Source organism: Camellia sinensis, chromosome 11 (assembly GCF_055761805.1).
Source record: "Camellia sinensis isolate YWXY chromosome 11, ASM5576180v1, whole genome shotgun sequence".
Classification (NCBI taxonomy): domain Eukaryota; kingdom Viridiplantae; phylum Streptophyta; class Magnoliopsida; order Ericales; family Theaceae; genus Camellia; species Camellia sinensis.
Window position 1 is genome coordinate 160,425,422 of NC_138971.1, and position 24,547 is coordinate 160,449,968.

Sequence of the window (24,547 nt, forward strand, 5' to 3'; positions counted from 1 at the left end):
ATTTGGTGAACCAGGTAGTTTTTGAATTTTTGATCTACTTGGTTGTCCTCCCGGATATATATATATATATATATATATATTTCAATTGCCAATCGCCACCTGTTATTTGAAAAAAAAAAAAAATATATTTTGATATTTTTTAAATATAGAAATTATTTTTTTAAGACCAAAACGACAAATTATTTTTTTGAATTGAATTTTAAAAAGAGTTTAATTATGAGTTTTGAGTAGGATTTTTAATAGAGTTTTGAGTTATGTGTTTGATTATGAGTCACACGTTTTTCAATTAAATTTTAAAAACTCTTTTTAAAACTCATAATCAAATAACTTTTCTCATTTTATATGTCATATTAAAAATTCAAAACTCTTTTTAAAACTCATAACTAAACAAATTTTTTCTTTTCAAATTATAATTCCAAAACTCACAACTCAAAATACAATTCTATTATCAAATCATAATTCTAAAATTCTATCAAACGCTAGTTTTGACTTTTTGGTATAATCTTTTAATTTTTGTAATAATTTTTTGACTTTAAACTAAAAGTGTTACATGTCAAACGAGACCTTAAATATTTTAAAAATTTTATCAAAATTTATATTAAATGTGGGACCACGTAGTCCTTGAAATTTTAGTATTTTTTAGAAAACAAAAATGCTTTATATCCCACTAGGGGTTGACTCCCAGTGAGGTGGAGGCCCGTAATTGGGCGAAAAAAATTTTTTTTTTTTTTTTGGTTGTTAGCCAGTGCGGCGCGCCATTTTACTAGGGGTGCGACCCCCACTGGATATTTAGCAGGACTCTTTTAGAAAAATAACTTCAGGTGGGACCCACTAAGATTTTTTTTTTTCATTCTTGGAGCCCACGTCTTTTTTTTTCATTTTTTTTTTCTTATACAGATTAAGAACTGGATAATGATTGAAAAACTTGAAAGATTATTAGACTATAAATAGTTGAAAAACAAAGTAAAGTAAAGCAAAGCAACACTATTTTTTCTTCAATCTGACCTGGGCCAAATTGCAGTGTCTCTGTTTTTCTTCTTTTGTTTCCCAACGAAAAGGTTTGGGATCTTCTAATTTAATTTTTGCAAGAATCTTGTTGATTATTTTCCCAAACTAATTCAAGATTTTCCTTTTCTTGTATTCCTTCTGTTTTTTTTTTTTTTTTTTTTTTTTGGGTGTTTTTATTTTTGATTGTTTGTAGTGTTGTGAGAAAACAAGTCAAACCCCCAAAGTTAAGGTCTTTGATTGATTTGATGATTTGAGTAGTAGGTTGTCTGATGTTTATTTTGTTCATTGATGTACTTGATTTTATCAAATTCTCTTTTACTCTGAACCCAGAAAATTTAGGGTCGAGGGTTGTGTAGATAAGCTGTTTTTGAGTTTTTAAAGTCAAGTTCTTTGATGGATTTAATGATTGTCAGATTTTTTTTCTTCTTTCTTTCTTATATTGTATCAAATTCTATTGAATTCTCAATCCAAGAATTTAGGGTTGAGGGTTGTGTAGATAAGCTGCTTTGGGGTTTTTTTTTTTAATTCCTTTCATTAGTTGGTGTATGTAAATTGGGAACAAGGGTATGAATTTGTTGAGCTGTGATTTCAGGTTAAATGGCAAAAAGTTTATTCAAGCAAGAGCATGATCTTGGTATGCAATTCTGTTTGTGCAATTGAGTTGTGCACTACTTCAAATTTTTCTTGCCTGTTTTACTGTCTTAAATTCTAGATTCATTTTTTTTCTTCTTCTTTCTTTTGGAAATGAAAACTGTGATGTCTCCTTTGTGCTCAGAAAAGAGACGTGCCGAGGCTGGCAGGATCAGGGAGAAATACCCAGATAGGATTCCGGTGAGAATTAAGCATTATGTCAAGAACCCAATTGTGTATCAATAAATTTGACCTATTTAGATTCTTGGGGATTTCAATATAATTCCGAATTTTGAGCCATGGTTTTAATTTTTTAGATGCCTCTAAATTGCATGTTCTTGATGAAAATTGCTATTGGTAATCCCATTTCAACTTCCATTACTCTAAATTCTGGGTGCATAGAGATTCAGACACATTAAATTTGGAGATCAAACAACTAAAAGAAGCAAAAATTATTTAATGTCTTGTATTTGATGCATGTGATCAAGGCAATCGGTGTTCTGTGCTAAGTTGAGATGCATTATAATCTATCGGTTAAAGTGATAAATGTTGTGGAAGTGAGTAATAGACATGATTTAGGTACTATGCTAGCAATATTTAAATCTTTGAACAACATTTACCGAGGAGCATTTGGTTGATATTAGTTTGATGAGCTTGCCAAATGATTCAGCATTAAACATTATGTACTATTTGGTATTACGATGATAGAATCCTGCAGTGGTGGCAGCAATTTTTATAAGTTTACACTCATTCTATGTTCTATGCTAATATATGTTACCGGCTTTAATGGAGGAAGAAATTTCTAGTAGCTTCTTGTAATGTTGTGGATCTACTTATTTTTATAATAAAATAAAAATAATAATAAAAAGAAGAGAAAGTATTGTGTGGGGGTCTGCAGTTAATAGCCAAAATTCTATTCTGCTGGATCTAAAAAAGCCTATTAAATGGTTAATAGTAATACTTGTGACAATCAATATCTCATTTTACTGGATATTTGATTTGGGAGTAGAAATGATGAATATACCATTTTGTGAATGGAAAAGCATTGTTGTTGTGAGTGTATAAGATTCATTGTTCTCATTTTGAAGAGATATACAAACCATGTTGTATCTTTTAGATGAGTCGGCTTGTAGTGATTAAGATTTTATTCTTCTCATTTTAATAAGATACACAAACCATACAATGCCACTTATCCTTTTTATTAGTGTTACATTTGTATATGGAGGTGTAATGTATACATTTATCACATTGCGTCTCATTGTGTTATTCCTTTTGACTGCATTTTTGTGAGTGGAATCTTTTGAACTCTGGTGCAGTATCAAATAGGGCCTTAGTAACAGTTACCAATATGAAGCTTGATTCTAGAACGGAGAATTAGATAAACTTTGAAGAAAAAATTGAACTTAAACTTTTGACCCTCTGGAGGTTAAAGACCAAAGCACTATATGGATCACAACATGGTTGAGAATTTGACTTTGGATCCAATCTTCAGTTACTATGTAAGTTCCAATTAATGGAACTTGGAAGTTTATGGGAATTCAAGACCAGAGCCCTATCACTTACTGCCATCATGGTTCAGGAGTATGAGACCCGTATTGAACTGCTGATGGGGCTCCTCAAGCTCTATATGGAGTTTTCAATTATTTCTGGCAAATTGTCCCTTTAGTAGAAGAAACTGTTTCAGGTTTTATGTTGGATAGTTTATCTCTTTCCAATTTTTATGGCCATGTTTTTGCATGCGTCAGATTTCAAAATTCCTCTGACGACTTTCTTCAACCAGCCTTTTTTCTGCAAGGGTTTCCTTAATGATTAGTTACGTTAGTTCTATTCAACAGATCAAGTTTTGTTTGGTTCTTTCTTTGTATAAATTTTCATATTATGTAAACCTGATTTTATGATTTGAAGGTGATCGTGGAAAAGGCAGAGAGAAGTGATATTCCCAACATTGATAAGAAGAAGTAAGTTTTGTTTCTGCACTAGTAACTGATTGATTCTGGATTCTCTGGATTTCCTCCCTGTTTACTTCTATCACTTTTTTCCCTTCTTTTTTGGATATTTCTTTCTTTTTATTTCCTTCCAAGATTTGATACAGCTCTATTTGTTAAACAACACTATCTGTTGAAAACATATCTGCGTTCTAGTCAGGGTTAATTAGTACACCTGCAGGTTCATTAGCGTTCTAGCTTTTAGACACCACATATTATGTGAGCTCAATAGGAGCCATTGTTTGATGCAGTGATAAAAGTTCAGGCTTCCAAGCATATGAGTAAACATGGGCTCAAGTCTAAGAGTATCCGCTTTGTACAAATTATATTATGCCAGTGGTTAGTCTATGCCTCCCAAGACCCTTGATTATTGTGGATCTTAGAGAATGGTATTATGTGAGCTCTATTTCAGCATATTATTGAAGGCACAGTCCACATAGCATGGATGCGTTATTATAATATTCCCAATGTCAGACAAAAAGTTTGTGGAATTCCGACAAAGAAGTTAGGTATCATGAATTTGGAAAGAACCTTTTTTTACTCTTGGAAAAAACGGAGTTCACTGAGTAATCCCACACATTTAGTTGGTTGGACTTTCTCTGGACTCAATTATGTGCCCAACTTGAATGTGGTATGCTACCTTTGTTCCTTCTGGAGACAAGACTTGGAGCCCAAGATGTCATGTGGTAAAAGAAATAGTTTAAGATGTTTTCATGAGAAATTATCTGTGAGCTAGAAGTCAAATATATGTATTTCACTCGAAGGTAAGGAAAACCATCCCATCTTGTCATGTTTCTTCACCTGAGAGCACCCACACAATAGCACTTCCTCAAAACAAAACAAAACAAGGTTCCTGAACCAACTTGCGCGCATGGTTGTATGTTAATTAGTTTGTGATTTTTCTTCTAACCTAAACGATGAAATTACAGGTACCTTGTCCCAGCTGACTTGACAGTAGGACAATTTGTGTACGTGATCCGCAAAAGGATCAAATTGAGTGCAGAGAAGGCGATTTTCATATTTGTGGACAACGTCCTGCCACCAACAGGTAATCCCTTTGCAATTTTGTCGATTTATGTTTCAATGTTTTAGTCTGGTCTGTTCTTTATTTTTGTTGTTTATTGCAGGATCAATCATGTCTTCTATATACGATGAGAAGAAAGATGAAGATGGTTTTCTATACGTCACTTATAGTGGAGAGAATACATTCGGGACCAGATTTTACTGTAGCCTTTGATAATTTGGCATTGCGGTTTTTTTCTCCTTCCTGCTATCACTGTTTTCACCATTGTCAACTCCATTGCCTCGAGTGATATTTTTGTTATTCCTCTTGTTTTATTTAAGATTTACTGGTGTATAGTTTGTGTATATATATATACATATAATAAGAAGGTAGATAATGTCAGACTCTCCCGGTACATGTTTTAATAAATATTTGCATTTGATGTCATTCTTGTCCTTTTGTTATAGTTTTAATCATAATTGAAAGCAATTTAGGTAATGGAGTGATGCTACCAAGAAATTCTTCTCTCATTCCATAGTTTTTGTTTTAACATTTCTGCTTTCATTTCATTTTCATTTTTATGCAAGTAAGGTCACCCTTAGACTAGCTGCATTGTGTGGGCCTACAATATATGGCAAACTAACTTGTTCAAGTTTGATTTGTTGAAAGTTTGTTTGAGATCGACTTAGTTATGTAAACAAGTTAAATTTAAATTTGAAACTTGTTTGTTTAATTTCAACTCAAGGTTGTTAAAATCGGGATCTTACGTTGAATCGTTGGGGGTGTTTATAGGATCGGATCGAGAATCGTAAGATCCTATCGAAAAGGACAGATTACATAATAATTTAATTTAAATAAATATTTCTTATAAAGTATACACAAAATGAGCCTATATTCTATTAAAAAAAAGTAAAGATATTATGAAAAATATAATACTCTATGTAAAATGTACATATAATATTATACAATAGAAAACTCGATGGCAAAAGTATTGTATTTCATCAAAAAAGAAGGTGAAGAAGAAGAAAAATTCTATAACAAAATATTTTACAATCTACAATAATGCATAAAAAGTGAAGAAAAAATATTTAACAAAGTTGGATACGAAAATATATTAAAAACTCAAAAGAATAACTTAACCGAATGATAAGGTTTGTCGTTAGCATCCCTGGTGGAGCGGATTCAAGTCACAAAAATAATCTCTCCAAAAATTGGGATAAAATTGCAATCATCTTACCCTCCTTAGACTCTGCTAAAGCTAAGTTTGTTTTTCCGACTATTTAATTTTTTTAAATTACCGCAATATTTAAATATTTATTTTCTAGTTTGTTTTTCTTAGTCTATTTGATTCAATACTACTTAATTTTTATTGTTTATTTTGACCACATAAATTGGTATTTAGACAACAAACATAAAATTTACAATAAAATGTCATACAGCACAAAATAAGGCTTGTAAATTGGATCGGATAGGATCGGATTCGGATCGGGATTCTACGATCCTATAAGATCCCACTACCAGGGTCGAAAGATCCTACCTATAAGGAGTTTTTTACACGATCCAGATCGATTGTACTTAAATAGATCGTAAGATCGTAGGATCGTAAGATCCGGATCGAGATTCTGATAACTATGTCTCAACTTGATAAATACACTAAAAATCAAATTATTTGAGCTTCGTTTGATTAAACTCGAGTTTGAGATTGGCTTCAGAGGTAAATAAATCAAGATTAAGCATATTTTAAAAATTAATAAGTTTTAAGGCAAATTTAAATAGTCATCTACTAAGCTTGAGTTGGCTCCTCTATGGTTTTGTTGACTATTGAATTCTTGGGTTGGGCTTCTTGTAATAGAAAAATCCTCCGTTAATATGCCGTTCTATTATTTATTTTTTCAACACATTGATGTTACGGCTTACAAGTTTACCAAAGGTTGAAGGGATTGCACAATTTTTAGTCATCTGATTAGCATATTATAACTTTTGAATTGCTCAAAGTTATATTGAATATTGATATAATCAGTTTTTTTTTTTTTTTTTCATTTTATTTTATTATATATATATATATATAAAAAATTAAGCTTCTATTGGACAGGGTGTGTATTGATCTGGCTCATTTATTTTGAATTATTACAAAATTATTGGCATTGTATATTGATGGAGGTTATCTAGTAAAAGGGGAGTTGAACCTATTAAGGATGGCCACATTGAGTAATGTTTGAAAATACATTGTGAATAGCATAGTCAAATACTTGGTGGTTGTTAGCATAGTAGTATGTTATGTTAAAACTGGAACTTCAAACTTCTCTTTAAAATCATATGACTACACTCAAGTACTACAACCAAATGTTAATAATTTAAATATGATTAGTCTAAAATTGAAAGTAAATAATTACAAAATAAAAATTAAAAGATATCATTTTTCCTAAATCATATATATATATATATATATTTCAGGACATAAGATATTTTTATATTACAAATTTTAAAAATAAAAATAATTATAAATAATTCCATAAAACACCAAACAAAACCTATTGATTAGGGATGGCAATTTGAACCTGACCTGACGGGGATTGGACTTCCCTGACCCTGATTAGAACGGTTTTTTCTCGAAAAATACCCTTAACGAGGCCGGGATGGTATTTGAAAATAAATCCTCGACAATTTTCGAGCCAGGGACGGTGATACATTTTCCAGCCACGGCCCCGGCCCGTCCCGTCCTCGTCTTCGTCCCCGTTTCCCCCAAAACTGAAATTACATATATACCTGTATATCCATTCATATATATACCCCTATATCCACCATCAAACAATAGAATAAAAAACAAAGACAGAGAGAGAGAAAGAGGGAGAGAGAGAGAGCACCGAATCAGTGAGCAAAGACGAGCGGAGAAGACTGGCAAGGCAAGACTCTCTCTCTCTTTCTCTCTTTCTCTCTCTTTGCTCTACTCTCTCTCTTCTCTCTGTAGCGACGTAGTCACCGTCACCTCATCATTCACGCCACTGCTACTGCCGCGATGCTAGAGTCGCCGAACCTCTATACTCCGGCGTCAGTTCCTTCCACCATGGCTATAGCGATCCCGGGTTTACCCTTGTTGTACAGTGATCCGGACATGTGTCCGTGGATGTTGGTAGTTGTTTATTATCTTGTTTGCATCATCTTTACTGGTATATTGAGTTATAGGATGTGTTGGGCAGGTTTGTTTCAGGTTGGTTGTGTTTGGGAGCCTAGTGTTGCTGCCCAGATTTTTGGACCTTCGCTCGAGCGAGGAGTTGGTCGCTCGAGCGAGAGTTGAGTTCGTGTCTGGTGGGTCGAGCCAGAGTGGCTTCGCTCGAGCGAGTGATGGCGTCTGGTTTTGGACCTGAGAGTTGTATTTCTTGGCTCGAGCGAGCTTTTCTTGGCTCGAGCGGTCTGGTTTGTTCTTCGCTCGAGCGAGAGGTCTGTCGCTCGAGCGTGCTTCTGGTTGCAGACCTGAGGGTTTGAGTTGTTGGCTCGAGCGAGCGTTCTTTCGCTTGAGCGCACTTCTGAGTTTCTGGCTCGAGCGAGAACTTCTTGGCTCGAGCGAGAGTTTTCTGTGTCTGGTCGCTCGAGCGACAAAGTCTTCGCTCAAGCGAGCGTGTTTTATATCAGCGGACTGTAGCGTTTTTGAACATCACTTTTTCACTTTCCTTTTGATCAAATCCTAGATCCGAGACCCTCTCTCTCTAAACTTACACTCTCTCTAAGAATTGATCTCCCTAGAGTGTGAATCTAGCCTAGGGCCTTTGTTAAAAAGATAGAGGGCGTTGAGAGCTTTGTTTTAATCTGAAAAAGTTGGGATTTGGAACACGTTGATCTTCGAGTCTTCATCTCATTTCTGGCTCAAACTTCGAGGTAGGGATATCCTACTCCTCTCTATGGATTTTGTCTTTAAATTTTAGTATTTTGAGATGTTGGGATTGGTTTGGTAATTTGGTAAAAGTTTGGGGCTTTTGTGTTATTTTACAAAAGTTGGGGTTTTATTCATAATAAACCTAGATGCATGTTTGGCATAGAGAAATGGAATAAATGTTAAATCATTGATGAAAATGGGACCTAAGGGTTGAAATGTTAATTATGGGAATTGACTTAATTACATTGTTTAATTAATTGGGATAATTAATTGTGAGAAATGAGGAAATGAAATGTTGATTGAATATCCATTGTGCATTTATTTTCTGTTTAGAAATAACTGCTTTGGGCTATCGGTGGAGGATAGTCGTGATTGTTGTAGACAATGCATGATGATTAGGCAAACGGAAACTAATCAATGGAATGTGTCATGGAACTTGACGGTTGATAGAATACATTGACTATATGTATTGAGTGATTGTATATAGAACCATTGTGTTTGTATACGTTATGTGTAGAGGAGGAGATGGGGGATGTACTCCGCGGTTTAGGGGAAGATGGGAGATGTACCTCTAAATCGGATAGTGTTGGGAGAAGATAGGGGATGAACTCCGTAGATATAGCTCATATGCTTGTCTAGAGAAGTGAAGATAGAGCTCATATGCTTATCTTTGTGAAGTGTGGATATAGCTTATATGCTTATCTGTGGATATTGTTGTTATACATATCTGTTGTAGAATGTGGATATAGCTTATTTGCTTATCTGAGAGTGTGGATATTGTTGTTATACATATCTGTTGAGAATGTGGGTAGTGCTTATATGCCTGTCCGTTGAAAAAGGGAAAATGAAAGGTAACTTGGACTCATAAGTCGTATGACATAAATATGTGATTTATGTGAATGTATCAGTGTTGGCCATCTAACAATTGCTAATCTTTTAGTCATCGTTCATGGTTGGTTTAGTATATTTCTACTGGGCTGTGGCTCACCCTATATGGGAATATCATTTTCAGGTACAGGTAGCATGCCACCTCCAAGGACATAGCTTGGGAGGCTAGAGGCGGACATACTTTTGTCGTTTTACTTTTTGATGTATTACATGTAATTTCAAGCCAAGGGCATAATGTGTAATGAGTTAGTACTCTTTTATTGTAACCAAGTGTTAACTTGGAAAGCTGTAAGCCCATAGGGCATTTGCTTTTGTTGTTAACATGTAATACTTTTGTAATGAAACTTTGATGTATAAAAGAATGTGGTTATCTCATATGTCAATGAATGTCTTATTTGATGGGTTTAATGTTATTATTTTGAGGGCGTTACAACTTGGTATCAGAGCGTACCGGGTTCGAATACTTTGGGTACGTGGGAAGTGATTAGTATCACAATGGGTTTGTCTCGCTTGATAGAGACTTGGATGTAGTATCATATGCTATGTGCTTAATTGATAACATGCTTATGTGCTTATGTGACTATGTGGGTATGGGATTTAGTTTCTAGGATGTTGATTGGATCCTTGGGTTTCTGGGAGTCTTGTTGGAAAAGCACTTGATCAATGCTATTTCTAACCGGAACTCTAGTAACGCCTCGGGACTATCATTATCCGGAAATGAAATTCGTAAGTGCTTATGTGTTTATGTGCTTACATGGAGTGAATTACAGTTGTCTATGCACTAGGACGTGGGTGTTTAGTTTCGGCACATTTGTAAATGTGCTAATGTTCTGTGTTACCTTTATTAGGATGTCAGGGCGAGGAAGAGGTGCTAGGCGTGGTAGACCTGCGAGGCAGGAAGTACCGTTACCGAAGGAGGTTCCGGCAGTGCAAGAGGGAGTTGGTCAGGCTAATGTGGCCGAGCCAGTGGGTCAGCAGGCCATGGGTGCCTTGGCCAGAGAGATAGCAGGAGCTTTGGGTATTCTTAGAGCTGGGAATCAGGCAGCTGAGGAGGGCCTTCCTTCTTGAAGAGGGAGTTTTTCCGGTCTAATCCGGATGAGTTTATCGGGGATCCGAAGGAGCCACTGAAGGCTGATGAGTGGCTAGAGCAAATGAGTAAGACGTTCGAGATGCTTGGCATCGAGGACGGAGCACTGAAAGTGACCTTGGCATCCTTCCAGCTGAAGGGAGATGCGGGTCAATGGTGGAAGTATGAGAAGGCTCGTGTTGGTGGTACTTGGGAGGCGTTTATAAATGCTTTTCAGGAGAGGTTTTTGTCTGCAGCAGCTAGGGAGAAGCTGAGGGATCAGTTTAGCCGGCTTAATCAGCAGGGCTTGTCAGTGGCCGAGTTTGAGGCTACCTTTACTAGTCTGTCCAGGTTCGCACCTGAACTGGTGGCGTCTGAGGAACGCCGTTGCTATGAGTTTGAGCGGAAGTTGAGGCGGGGCCTCAAGTTGAGGGTTGGTGGGTCTTACATCCGGGAGTACAGACACCTAGTGGACGCTGCAGCTCATATGGAGCTCATGATGCAGGAGGAGGATGAGGGGCAGAGAGGCTCCAAGAGGAGCCAAGATGGTCAGGGCGATGGCAGGAGGCAGAGGGGTTCTAACCCTCAGCAGTCGCAGGGTGGTGTTGCTAGATCGACCTTCCCAGTGCCGAGTGCAGGCTCCGGGAGAGGTGGTCAGGGGGATTTCACCTGTTACAAGTGTGGCCAGTTGGGTCACAAGGTTTCTGTTTGCCCGTAGAAGGGTGGGGGTCAGAGAGCTGCTTCTTCTTCAGCTAGACCGCAGAGTCAGAGTTTGGGCAGGGGGCAGCCCTTGTCTTGTTATCAGTGTGGACAGCCTGGGCACCTGAAGAGGTTTTGCCCGCAGTTGAGTGCCACTTCGGGAGCGTCTGGTTCTAGGCAGACGCAGGGTTTTCAGCCAGCTCAGTCTGTGCAGGCGTCGAGGGCCAATCCGGGAGCTTCGTCATCCCAGTCTGTGCTGCAGTCTTTTGCTCCGAGAGGTGAGTAGGTAGACTAGGGGCCTACGGGGCGCGTGTATGCTGTTACCGCGCAGGATTTAGTACCGGCTCCATCAGTAGTGAGAGGTACTTTTCTGTTTTGCAACTCGGTTGCTAGTGTGTTGATAGACACGGGTGCATCTCATTCTTTTGTATCTGCTGCATTTGCATCTGTTTTGGAATTGGAGTTAGCACAGTTAGCATCTCCTATTTGTGTGGTATCGCCTTTGGGTGGTGAGTTGATCCTGAAACAGGGTGTTAGAGGTTGTGATATAGAGGTCGCCGACTATAGGCTTCCTTTTCCGTTTGCTGTCATGCCCATGAAGGGTTTTGATGTTATTTTGGGTATGGACTGGCTATCGTCATACCGGGCTGTTATCGATTGCTACCGCCAGAGGGTCACGTTATGTACCTTGAGCGGGGAGTGGTTCCATTTCTTGGGAGACCGGGTTGGTAGTATTTTGCCACCGGGGTATGATTCGCGAGGGCGAAGTGAGCTTAGTAGTCTACTTGCCAGCTTTGAGAGTGGTGAGAGTGGTGAGACCCAGATTGGGTTGCCGAGGGTGGTTTGTGAGTATTCGGATGTCTTTCCCGAAGATCTTGTTAGTTTGCCACCTCACCGAGAGATAGAGTTCTCTATTGATTTAGTGCCTGGTACGGCGCCGATTTCTATGGCACCTTACCGTTTTGCTCCAGCAGAGTTGGTTGAGTTGAAAGTTCAGCTCCAGGAATTGCTAGATAAGGGCTTTGTTCGCCCTAGTGTTTCGCCGTGGAGAGCACCGGCTCTCTTTGTTAAAAAGAAAGATGGTGCCTTGAGATTGTGTATTGACTACCGGAAGTTGAATCGGGCTACGGTTAAGATTAAGTATCCTATGCCCCGTATAGATGATTTGTTTGATCAGTTGAAGGGTTCCCGTTGTTTCTCTAAGATAGACTTGAGATCGGGTTACCACCAGTTGAGGGTCAGGGAAGAGGATATTCCGAAAACGGCATTCCGTACGCGGTATGGCCATTATGAGTTTCTGGTGATGCCATTTGGGCTTACCAATGCACCGACAGTCTTTATGGACTTGATGAACCGGATTTTCCGGGAGTTCTTAGACCGATTTGTGGTCGTCTTCGTGGACGACATCCTTATCTATTCGCCTTCAGAGGAGGAGCACGAGGAACACTTGAGAGTGGTGCTTGAGTTGCTTAGAGCCCATAGGCTGTATGCCAAGTTTGGGAAGTGTGAGTTCTGGCTGAGGGAAGTCAAATTCTTAGGCCACGTAGTATCCGGGGAAGGGGTGTCTGTTGATGCATCCAAGGTTGAGGCAGTGCAAGATTGGGCACAGCCTAGGAGTGTGTTTGAGATCCGCAGTTTTCTGGGATTAGCTGGGTATTACCGTCGGTTTGTGAAAGATTTCTCCAGGTTAGCGTCACCGTTGACTAGACTGACTCGGAAGGGGGTCAAGTTTGTGTGAAGTGAGACTTGTGAAAAGTCGTTCCAAGAGCTGAAAGTTAGATTGACCACCGCTCCGGTGTTGATTATTCCGGAGAGAGGGTTGGGTTATGCGGTTTATTGTGATGCCTCACGAGAGGGTTTGGGTTGTGTGTTGATGCAAGAGGGGAAAGTGGTAGCTTATGGCTCACGTCAGTTGAAAATACACGAGAAGAATTACCCCACACACGACCTAGAGTTAGCGGCTGTGATCTTTGCCTTGAAAATCTGGAGGCACTACCTTTATGGTGAGAGGTTCGAGGTGTTCTCGGACCACAAGAGTTTGAAGTATCTGTTTACACAGAGGGACTTGAATTTGAGGCAGAGGAGATGGATGGAATTCATCGAGGACTATGATTTTGAGTTGCACTATCATCCGGGAAAGGCCAATGTTGTGGCCGATGCCCTTAGTAGGAAATCCATTAGTGATGTAGCTAGTATAGCCATCCGGGAATGGGAGATGTTGGGAGCACTTGGCGAGTTTGATTTGCTACTGGGCGAATCTGTTGAGGCTGCGGCCTTGTTTTCTGTTGTTGCGCAGCCTACACTTGTGACTAGAGTGTTAGAGGCACAGAGAGGTGACCTTGAGGTAGAATCCCTCCGAGAGAAGATCTCCAGTGATAAAGTTGAGAAGGGTTTGACGGTGTATCCCGACCTGAGTGTGAGATACCGAGACCGTTTGTTTGTGCCGGAGTCTTGCCGAGAGGAAGTACTCCGAGAGTTCCACCATTCGCGCCTTGCGGTGCATCCGAGAGGTACTAAGATGTATCAGGATTTGGGTCGCCAGTTTTGGTGGCGGGGTATGAAGAGAGATGTGGCTGTTTTCGTATCGAAGTGCCTTACTTGCCAGCAAGTGAAGACCGAACATCAGAGGCCAGCGGGTTTGTTACAACCCTTGCCTATTGCCGAGTGGAAGTGGGAGCATGTCACTATGGACTTCGTTGTAGGTCTTCCGAGGACTCAGCGGGGTAGTGATGCTATTTGGCTGGTTGTAGACCGGTTGACTAAGTCGGCGCACTTTATTCCTATGCGCGTGAGAGATTCGGTAGATCATCTTGCCGACTTGTATATTCGGGACGTAGTGAGATTGCACGAGGTCCCAGTGACGATCGTCTCAGATAGAGATCCTCGTTTTACTGCTAGGTTGTGGCAGAGTTTGCAGAGTGCCTTGGGCACTAAGTTGACCTTTAGTACGGCTTATCATCCTCAGACTGACGGGCAGTCCGAGCGTACTATTCAGATCCTTGAGAATATGCTTCGGGGTTGTGTCCTTGATTTTAGCGGGACGTGGGAGAGGCACTTGCCCTTGGTAGAGTTTGCCTACAACAACAGTTTTCAGTCTAGCATCGGTATGGCACCGTTTGAGGCCCTGTATGGCCGACCGTGTAGGTCTCCAGTGTGTTGGGCCGAGGTGGGTGATGCACCTTTGTTGGGTCCGGAGTTGGTTAGGGAGACGACGGAGAAAGTTGAGCTTATCCGTAGGAGGCTTGTTACAGCCCAGAGTCGACAAAAGAGTTATGCCGACCATAGGAGGAGGCCTTTGGCGTTTGAGGTAGGTGATCATGTCTTTCTGAAGATATCACCTAGGCGAGGTTTAATGAGGTTTGGGAAGAGTGGGAAGTTATCCCCTCGGTTTATTGGTCCTTTTGAGATCCTTGAGAGGATTGGCGAGGTTGTTTATCGGTTAGCCTTACCGCCACAGTTGTCCGGAGTTCATGACGTGTTTCATGTGAGTATGCTTCGGAAGTATGAGCCAGATCCATCACATGTGTTGGATTGGACCGATTTAGAGGTAGATGAGGATGCCTCGTATGAGGAGAGACCGGTTCGGGTCTTGGATAGGCGGGATCAGGTCCTGCGTGGCAAGACCATTCCTTTGGTGAAAGTCTTGTGGAAACATCACGGAGTGGAGGAGGCCACTTGGGAACGTGAGTTGGAAGTCCGTGAGAAATATCCGGACTTGTTTGTTGATATGTAATCTTGTATTTAAATTTTGAACTATTGTTGAACTTAAGAGCCTTTATATATGTCTTAAGTTGTGAAACATTGAAAATGTTTTGGTTTATTGGAAGTATGTTTTGGAACTTGCCTCATATGGAAGTTGAATGTAACATTATATATGTTGAATATGTTGTTTACATATTGTGAAATGCCTCTTGTTAAGGGATGGGATGACCGGTAATGGGTCGAATTGTTGAATGTTAAAATGTAACATTGTTTAAAATGGAGAAAAACTTGTTTTTGAAAACTTGTGCTTAATTTCGGGGACGAAATTCTTTAAGGGGGGGAGGTTATAGCGATCCCGGGTTTACCCTTGTTGTACAGTGATCCGGACATGTGTCCGTGGATGTTGGTAGTTGTTTATTATCTTGTTTGCATCATCTTTACTGGTATATTGAGTTATAGGATGTGTTGGGCAGGTTTGTTTCAGGTTGGTTGTGTTTGGGAGCCTAGTGTTGCTGCCCAGATTTTTGGACCTTCGCTCGAGCGAGGAGTTGGTCGCTCGAGCGAAAGTTGAGTTCGTGTCTGGTGGGTCGAGCCAGAGTGGCTTCGCTCGAGCGAGTGATGGCGTCTGGTTCTGGACCTGAGAGTTGTATTTCTTGGCTTGAGCGAGCTTTTCTTGGCTCGAGCGGTCTGGTTTGTTCTTCGCTCGAGCGAGAGGTCTGTCGCTCGAGCGTGCTTCTGGTTGCAGACCTGAGGGTTTGAGTTGTTGGCTCGAGCGAGCGTTCTTTCGCTTGAGCGCACTTCTGAGTTTCTGGCTCGAGCGAGAACTTCTTGGCTCGAGCGAGAGTTTTCTGTGTCTGGTCGCTCGAGCGACAAAGTCTTCGCTCGAGCGAGCGTGTTTTATATCAGCGGACTGTAGCGTTTTTGAACATCACTTTTTCACTTTCCTTTTGATCAAATCCTAGATCCGAGACCCTCTCTCTCTAAACTTACACTCTCTCTAAGAATTGATCTCCCTAGAGTGTGAATCTAGCCTAGGGCCTTTGTTAAAAAGATAAAGGGCGTTGAGAGCTTTGTTTTAATCTAAAAAAGTTGGGATTTGGAACACGTTGATCTTCGAGTCTTCATCTCATTTCTGGCTCAAACTTCGAGGTAGGGATATCCTACTCCTCTCTATGGATTTTGTCTTTAAATTTTAGTATTTTGAGATGTTGGGATTGGTTTGGTAATTTGGTAAAAGTTTGGGGCTTTTGTGTTATTTTACAAAAGTTGGGATTTTATTCATAATAAACCTAGATGCATGTTTGGCATAGAGAAATGGAATAAATGTTAAATCATTGATGAAAATGGGACCTAAGGGTTGAAATGTTAATTATGGGAATTGACCTAATTACATTGTTTAATTAATTGGGATAATTAATTGTGAGAAATGAGGAAATAAAATGTTGATTGAATATCCATTGTGCATTTATTTTCTGTTTAGAAATAACTGCCTTGGGCTATCGGTGGAGGATAGTCGTGATTGTTGTAGACAATGCATGATGATTAGGCAAACGGAAACTAATCAATGGAATGTGTCATGGAACTTGACGGTTGATAGAATACATTGACTGTATGTATTGAGTGATTGTATATAGAACCATTGTGTTTGTATACGTTATGTGTAGAGGAGGAGATGGGGGATGTACTCCGCGGTTTAGGGGAAGATGGGGGATGTACCTCTAAACCGAATAGTGTTGGGAGAAGATTGGGGATGAACTCCATAGATATAGCTCATATGCTTGTCTAGAGAAGTGAAGATAGAGCTCATATGCTTATCTTTGTGAAGTGTGGATATAGCTTATATGCTTATCTGTGGATATTGTTGTTATACATATCTGTTGTAGAATGTGGATATAGCTTATTTGCTTATCTGAGAGTGTGGATATTGTTGTTATACATATCTGTTGAGAATGTGGGTAGTGCTTATATGCCTATCCGTTGAAAAAGGGAAAATGAAAGGTAACTTGGACTCATAAGTCGTATGACATAAATATGTGATTTATGTGAATGTATCAGTGTTGGCCATCTAACAATTGCTAATCTTTTAGTCATCGTTCATGGTTGGTTTAGTATATTTCTACTGGGCTGTGGCTCACCCTATATGGGAATATCATTTTCAGGTACAGGTAGCATGCCACCTCCAAGGACATAGCTTGGGAGGCTAGAGGCGGACATACTTTTGTCGTTTTACTTTTTGATGTATTACATGTAATTTCAAGCCAAGGGCATAATGTGTAATGAGTTAGTACTCTTTTGTTGTGACCAAGTGTTAACTTGGAAAGCTGTAAGCCCATAGGGCATTTGCTTTTGTTGTTAACATGTAATACTTTTGTAATGAAACTCTGATGTATAAAAGAAAGTGGTTATCTCATATGTCAATGAATGTCTTATTTGATGGGTTTAATGTTATTATTTTGAGGGCGTTACAATGGCAAATCTAAGCAGATCTCTCTCTTTCTCTCTCTACTTAGATCTCTCTCTCTATCTTTACTCAGATCTCTCTCTCTCTCTCTCTCTCTTTGTGACACACACTCAGATACACAGATGATGTTGTTGTTGATGATGTTATTTTTGTACGGGGATTTTTTGGGGTCGGGGACGGGGAGTGTAACTGGCTCGTTGCCAATCCAGCATGGTTTTGAAAACTGGTTCGATCGGTTGAACTGTTGACCGGTCGGGATTCCAGTCCGGATATACCCTCTAAACCGTTCGAAGTAAAAAAACCAACCTATTTAGAGAGAACTGGGAAAACCAGCGATTGAATCACCGAACTGTTTGACCTGGGAACGGTTCACCGGGTCGATGAAATTGAATATTTTGAACTTTTTTTTTGTTGATATTTTCTAACTTTTTTCTATCTTTTTTATTGTTTCTTTCTTTCTTATATATATATATATATATTATATAAGAAAATTTTAATTGAAAACTCTTTTTCAAGAATCTTTTCTAGTGAGGAATCTCATTAAGAATTTGAAATTATTGTGAAGGTTTCTACCTATTTATAAGAAAAAAAATTCTTCCAAAAAAACTCAAGAAATTCATGTGTAATTCAATCAAATTTATTGGAGGGAGACTTAAAATTTTGATATCCCACCAAAATTTTTGTTCTTCTTTCAATCAAATTATTTGAATTAAAATTATATGGACGAAATATTGAATATTTGATTTCCTCTTCCAAAATTAAAATTAATAATATTTTAAAATATATTGTGTGTGTTAATTTCTAACCACACTGCCAAACAGGTAATCAGCTGGAGAACATCGGCAGAATACATGGCGCCCGAATGACCTGTCACAGAAAGATAAGACTCCAGTGGTGGTTCGTCTACCCGGGTTCACTCCGACGATCAAGTCAATACTCAATTATCTCTCAAAGATAGCAAACAGTGCTTTAACTCACTAGCCAGAATACAAAAAGCGTACCTTAGACCCACGAGGGTGCCTTTCTTTTATAGCTTGCACTAACCTGATCCCTGTAGAAGCCTAGCTTCAATGGACTCTGGCTCAATGCTTATCTAGGACTCTCAAATAGATAAAGATAAACTCCCTAAGAGCTTTTATCCTTATCCAGAATGAGATCCTCTTCCATTCTAGGACTTTTGACCCTTATCCGTTCATCTCGGATTCTGGTATCTTCGCAGATAACCTCGGCCTAGCCGAGATCACCTCAACGTCATGACCAGGACACGTGGCACCTCGGCTGGCACTTCAGTGCCACCTTGGCCAGGTGTTGTCATTCCCAAAAATATGCCCCCACAACTGCCCCCTAGGTTCTATTACGTCAGCATCCTGAGGTGATGGAACCTATATTGTTTGTTTATATATCATGTCAGCTAAGACTTGCTCTAACCTTTATTACCGAGGTCATCACACGTCGGCTTCCATATGACTAAGACTGTAATCTGTTTTACCAATGCCGAGGTCTTTACTTCATTAAGTCAATAACTCCAAGAGTTCTATATGCGTATGAGTTGTCACGCACAGTTTCTCAACCGTTTTCTCCACACGTCTTTTCCTTATTGATCCGTACCTGACACGCGCCATCAGGTCGCGTCGCCACGTCGTCCTAGGCACACTAATTGTGATTTTGTCGCCTTTTCATGTTTTAATCAAAAACACCTCTCTCTCTCTCTCTCTCTCTCCATCTTTTCACCTTTGCATCTTCGTTTTCTCCCAAGCTTTCAAGTTTTTCTCTCTCTAAAAATCCCCAACCTCCATTGTTGCCTTCTTTGAGCTTCCTGCAACCACTCCGTTCACCTTCTCCGGCAAAGCATCCATCGTTCTGCTATATCTACGGTCATTGCCTGATTTTGGTGTCCTTATATTGGTGTCATCTTCCTTGGTAAGCCACTGTTTTTCCCTCTTTTTAGTTTTTGACTTATTTCGAACTCTGTTACATTTGTACACTGCTTTTGTGAATGCATTCATGTTCTCCAGTCTTTACCTGTGTTTTTAAACTTTATCATTCGTATGTTTGAGCATGTTCTGTTTTGCAATCTTGTGTTTGCCCACTTTGTTTCTGGGTCTATACATGCACACACATACTGTTCATACACTTGATGTTCTTGTAAATTGCCACTGTCTTCAACTTGTGCACATTTACATTTTATTCAATGTTCTTGAATCCCTTCTTGTTTTCATGAGTCTGAATTATTGTTCTTTTCTGTTTTCTGTGTCTTTTTTTTTCCAGATTCTTGCTCATAATCTCTGTTTTAGTAGCTCTAGGTTTGGGATTTGCCCTAAAACTCCTATTCTTAAGAAAAATTGAAACGAATTCCTTCTAGATCTTCAAAAACTCTCACCCCAATACCTGTTTAGGTTGTAGCCAAGGTCCTTAAAACCCATACAAACCTCTTTTTTCTGAATTCCCATACCTTGTCCCTCTAGCCGACGTCATGGGTATGTTTAAGTTGAGGGTAGATACCCCAGAGAAGCTTGAACACTTTAGGCAAGAGTTCTCCATCCCTGCCGACGTTCATCTTAGGTTGGCTGGGGAGGAGGACTCCATCATGCCCAAAGACAATTCTATGCCCTTCCTAGTGGTAGTTTTCATCGAGTGCGGACTTAGGTTCTCTCTTGATATCCTCTTCCGCCAAGTCCTTCACTATTACAAACTAAACCCAATGCAACTAGCCATTAACTCATACAGAGTCATCAACGGTATAATTGTCCTAGCTAACCGAGAGAACGCTAGGATTACTCTAGCCGACATCCAATACTGTTATACAATGTGTGGCCTTAAGTCAGAAAAGGCTACATCTATTACCTTAAGCCGAGGTCGACCGAGTACAAACTTATTGTCGACCTCCCAGACTCCAACAAAGGTGCTAGAGATGATTATTTCATCGTCTCGGGCAACTGGGAGTTCCCACCAGATGATGACCTCCACCTCTACCCTTTGAGTCGACCAGTTTTTAAAGAGGGTAATGGTAAGAACAAAGTGTCAGTTTACTCGCTTTCAAATCTTTATTACTTTGGTACTTTTGTATGTTCTAATGCCTATTTTTTGCTTGCAGTTCTTCCTCAGCCACTGAAAGACTTCTGCAAAACCTTCTACCCCAGCAAAGATTTCAGGAAGTTGCTGGCCTTGCCTGTTAATCAGCGCAAGGCTCCTCTGCTGCTGAACTACATCCCAACTTACAAATTCATTCTTCTCGACGTCCCTAAGAAGAGCAAGTCTCCACCTTTAGCCACAACTCCTTCTACCACTTCGCCACCACGGCCTGACCAAGCCTCAACATCTGACCTAGCAGAGCAACCATTAACATCCGCTCCTCAACTAATTCCTCCGGCCCAGCGTCAACGCCGACGTCGAGCTCCCGCCAACACTCCTGCTGGTAGAACTCGTAGCCGAAAACGCCAAATTTCTAAGGTGTCGGCTTTCGATCCAGCCAACCCACCCACTGCACTTCCGGCAATTCACTTCGGCACCAAGGTTACAGTCGCCGCCATCACCAACGAAATGGGGCGCAACAAGGCCGTAGTTGAAGATCTTTTGGCTGACATCCCAGGCATAGTGACAGTCCAATCTTCACCATCATAATCCCAGCCCAAACCAAAACAAAAAAGGGTAAATAGGGCCAAGGCAAAAGCCTCTTTCATCCAAGTTGAGTCTGAAGACACAGTTCCAATCTCAAAACTTGCCGAGGTTGAGAAAACAAGCTCTGCCGTCGAGAAGAGGCCCGCAGAGGCTGACCCTTCTGAAACCGCTGAGTCAAAGAAGCTGAGGTCGGACTTTGTAGCCACCTCGGGTTTACTTAAAGCTGATGACCCTTGGGCCCCATCTATCACGATTGAGGATAAGCCAGTCAGAACCGGTGACAGCGCTATTAACATTGAGGTCGGCGTTGCCCTGTTTACTACATTGCTCCTCCCTAATGACCTCAATCGAGTGGCCGAGGTCAGCAAAGATAAAAGTCCGTATTGATAAGGCCATGGCAGCCAAACAAGCCCAAGACGAGGCCGAGGAGAAGGCAGGTGCTGCGGAGGTTGTTACTGAGGTTCTCAAAGCCGAGAAAAAAGAGGCCGAAGCAAAAACTGCCGAAGCCCAAGTTGAGCTCCGAGGTGCCTTGGCCACAAAAGACGCCGAGATCAAAGCGGCAGACGAGAAGACCTATGCTGAGAGGGTAGCCGACGTCCACGAGAAATACAAGAAACAAGTCAGACAGACATGTAACAAGGGTTACACTCTTGGTTTGATGGCTGCTCTGAAGGAGTTGGCTGTCCTCGAGGACTCTCCTCTCAAAGACGAAGGCCGACTTGCGCTGCCATTCCCTCCAGCTTCAAGCCAATTTGAGGCTAAGGCTGGGGGAAAAGAAGAAGAAGAAAAAGATAGAGAAGAAGACGAAGAAGAAAAGACCGAGGTGGCAGCTGATGCTGAAGTTCCTACTGGGGCCAAGTCCCTAACTCTGAATGAGCAAGTCCTAGACTTGACTCAGGATGAGGAGGACGAAGTCTCAAATGGTGCCTCCCCCAAGAAAACTACATCCGAGGTGCCTATCGCCGAGAAAAGCCTCGATCAGACTTTACAAGAGATCGATGCCGAGCTCGAGGCTGAGAAGGTTGTCGAGAAGATTTCCCAATTGTCTTCTAGGGCCGAGACACAGCCTGCCACCGACACCGAGTAGTCTGACTATAAGTTTTTTCTTTGTACTTAGTACTTTTTACATCCTGAACAATGTTTTATTTTTCATATTTGGCCGGCGTGCCACTTTTGTAATCTGACAAGTAATCCCTCTGTAGGCCGAAGTGCCCTTTTTATTCTTTTGAATGCAAGTATAACTTCTTCTTTCAAGTGTTTATATGTTTGTATGCCTCACTGTTTCCATACTTAGAATATTTTGCATGTCTTCAGTTTTATTCTTTTAGCTGTATAGTCTCCTCGGAGTAAAATACCTCGGACATAACTTCCAACTCGTTTATCTCGGCCCTGTCTTAACACTTAAAAACATTGTTAAAAATATTTTCACAAGTGTTATCTAAAACTTGCCACTTTACTTATTGTCTTCTATCAAGACTTCAGTCTTCCATATTTTCCAAGTTTGGCAGCCTAGTAATCTCGGCAAGTACGTATGTACTTCTTTTAAATTTACCTTGGCTTGACTTTAACTTGTAAATTTTGCTAAAAATTTCAACAAGTACTAAGCCAACTCTAGCTTGTGAATTTTTCTATAAAATTTCAACAAGTCCCAAGCACTTTAAACTTTATTCATCATTCTCCAGCTCTCTGCCCCCTAATGTGAACTTCAGTTTCACTTAGGTTCTCATTAAACATGTGCCTATGATATTGTTGCCGAAGTTAGATTCAAACAAAGACTAACCGAGGTTCTCAACCTTGATTCCTCTATTAATTTTACTCAAATGCACTTAGTTCCAATCTGAGTTTGATTATGCTGATATGGCAAATCTAGGTTATTCCAACTTAGTTCAACTCCATTATATGCAAGTATAATTTAAATTTGCCATATAATGAGTCTGAGTTACTCATCATGTTTCAATCAAAAACATCGCCAACTTAGTTCAACTTTATTATATGCAAGTATAATTCAACTCTGCCATATAATAAGTCTAAGTTATTCGTCATGTTTCAATCAGAAACATCGCCAACGTAGTTCAACTTTATTATATGCAAGTATAATTCAACTCTGCCATATAGTAAGTCTAAGTTACTTGTCATGTTTCAATCAGAAACATCACCAAGGGACGATCAGTTGTATTACACAAGTTTGAAATTAAGAATCGAGCTAAAATTTTATTATTTACTTCGGCTAATAACAAAAAAAATAAAAATAAAAAATCTAATGATAGAAAAACTTCAGGTTGCAAGTATTCTAGGGTCTTGGCAACTCTTTACCTTCACTGTCTTCAAGTTGATATGCCCCATTGCCCAGGACCGAGATGATTCTGTAAGGTCCCTCCCAATTTGGGCCAAGCTTGCCCTCTCTGGGATGCTTCTTGTTTGCCGACGACCTTTCTCAAGACGAGGTTCCCAACTTGAAACTCTCGTGGGTTGACCTTCTTATTGTAAGCCCTGTCAACCTGCTGTTGGTATGCCCTCAGTTGAATTGCTGCTTTCTCCTTTTTTTCTTCCAATAGGTCCAGATCTTGGGCTAAAAATGCCTCATTAGTCCCATTCTCCACTCCCTGGGTTCTGATCCCTAGGATACCAACTTCTAATGGGATTACTGCCTCTGTGCCATAAGCCATGGAAAATGGAGATTCCCCAATTGATCTTCTCGGCGTAGTCCAATACGCCCAAAGTACATTGGGCAACTCTTCAACCCACTTCTCTTTTACTACTTCCAACTTGTTCTTAATCCTATCCAAGATAGTTTTATTGGATGTTTCTGCTTGACCATTGCTTTGAGGGAAGCTTGGAATGGAGTAGTAATTCTTGATCTTGTACTTTGCACAGATGCTCTTGATAAGCTTACTGTCAAACTGCGTACCATTGTTTGCTATTATTGCCCTTGGGATCCCAAACTTGGTGATGATTGTAGACACTCCATTTTTGACCGACCTTAAGACTCAGACGTCACCGATTGAGCGCTCGGTGATGGTGCATGTTGTGCTCGTTCTGAGGTTTCGGAGTTTTTGGCTGAGAGCCTTGCCTCCGGACTTCAGGACTCTTTTGTGCTTTGCCTCGGTTTGCGAATCAGGTTCTGTTTTCTCTTTCCAAAGGGAGGGAGAGGTCTCGTAGACCATCTCTCAGTGGCCGTAGGCTACTTTTCGTAGTCGTAGACCACTGTTCCCGTTTGGAGACTAGTTTTTGGTTTTTGGAGCCGTCGGCCGTACGCCTCGGTTTGGGACCGCTTAACTTTCTCCGGTTGCTCCCGTTTTTGGCACACACCTTGTTTTCTCTCTCTAGAGGGACACTGTGGCCCGGGAGACCACCTTCGTGGTCACACGCCACTTTTGATGCTTAATAGTCAGTTTTCGGGGCATCCGGTTGCGCGTTTTGACCCCCGAACCCTCGTTTTGCATCCGTCTTGGTTCATTTTTGGCATGAACCCTGTTTTCATTGTTTGGAAGGTGGTACAAGGGTGGGAGACCACATTTTCTCCTTGGAGACCTGTAGACACCCCATTTTTGACCGACCTTAAGACTCAGACATCACCGATTGAGCGCTCGATGACGTTGCATATCGTGCTCATTCA

At 40.5% G+C, this 24,547-nt stretch overlaps 1 protein-coding gene and 1 long non-coding RNA gene across 2 annotated transcripts; one reads left to right on the top strand and one right to left on the bottom strand.

The window, feature by feature from the left end:
- Positions 1-818: 818 nt before the first annotated feature.
- ATG8F (Ubiquitin-like superfamily protein) lies at positions 819-5,073 on the top strand. Its single transcript, XM_028212625.2, has 6 exons — positions 819-1,058; positions 1,601-1,642; positions 1,784-1,839; positions 3,544-3,596; positions 4,553-4,671; positions 4,751-5,073. The coding sequence occupies exons 2-6, from the start codon at positions 1,606-1,608 to the stop codon at positions 4,858-4,860; spliced, it is 375 nt and encodes a 124-aa protein (XP_028068426.1). The 5' UTR covers positions 819-1,058; positions 1,601-1,605; the 3' UTR covers positions 4,861-5,073.
- LOC145802969 (uncharacterized) lies at positions 1,145-3,549 on the bottom strand. Its single transcript, XR_014344874.1, has 2 exons — positions 2,820-3,549; positions 1,145-2,764 (listed from the first exon to the last, which is right to left on the bottom strand). It is a non-coding gene; the product is annotated as an uncharacterized LOC145802969 (long non-coding RNA).
- Positions 5,074-24,547: the final 19,474 nt, after the last annotated feature.

Coding starts and splice junctions, on each gene's coding strand:
- ATG8F (XM_028212625.2), top strand. CDS start 1,606: ATGGCAAAAAGTTTATTCAAGCAAGAGCATGATCTTG. Junction 1,840..3,543: donor AATACCCAGATAGGATTCCG/GTGAGAATTAAG, acceptor TATGATTTGAAG/GTGATCGTGGAAAAGGCAGA. Junction 3,597..4,552: donor CCCAACATTGATAAGAAGAA/GTAAGTTTTGTT, acceptor ATGAAATTACAG/GTACCTTGTCCCAGCTGACT.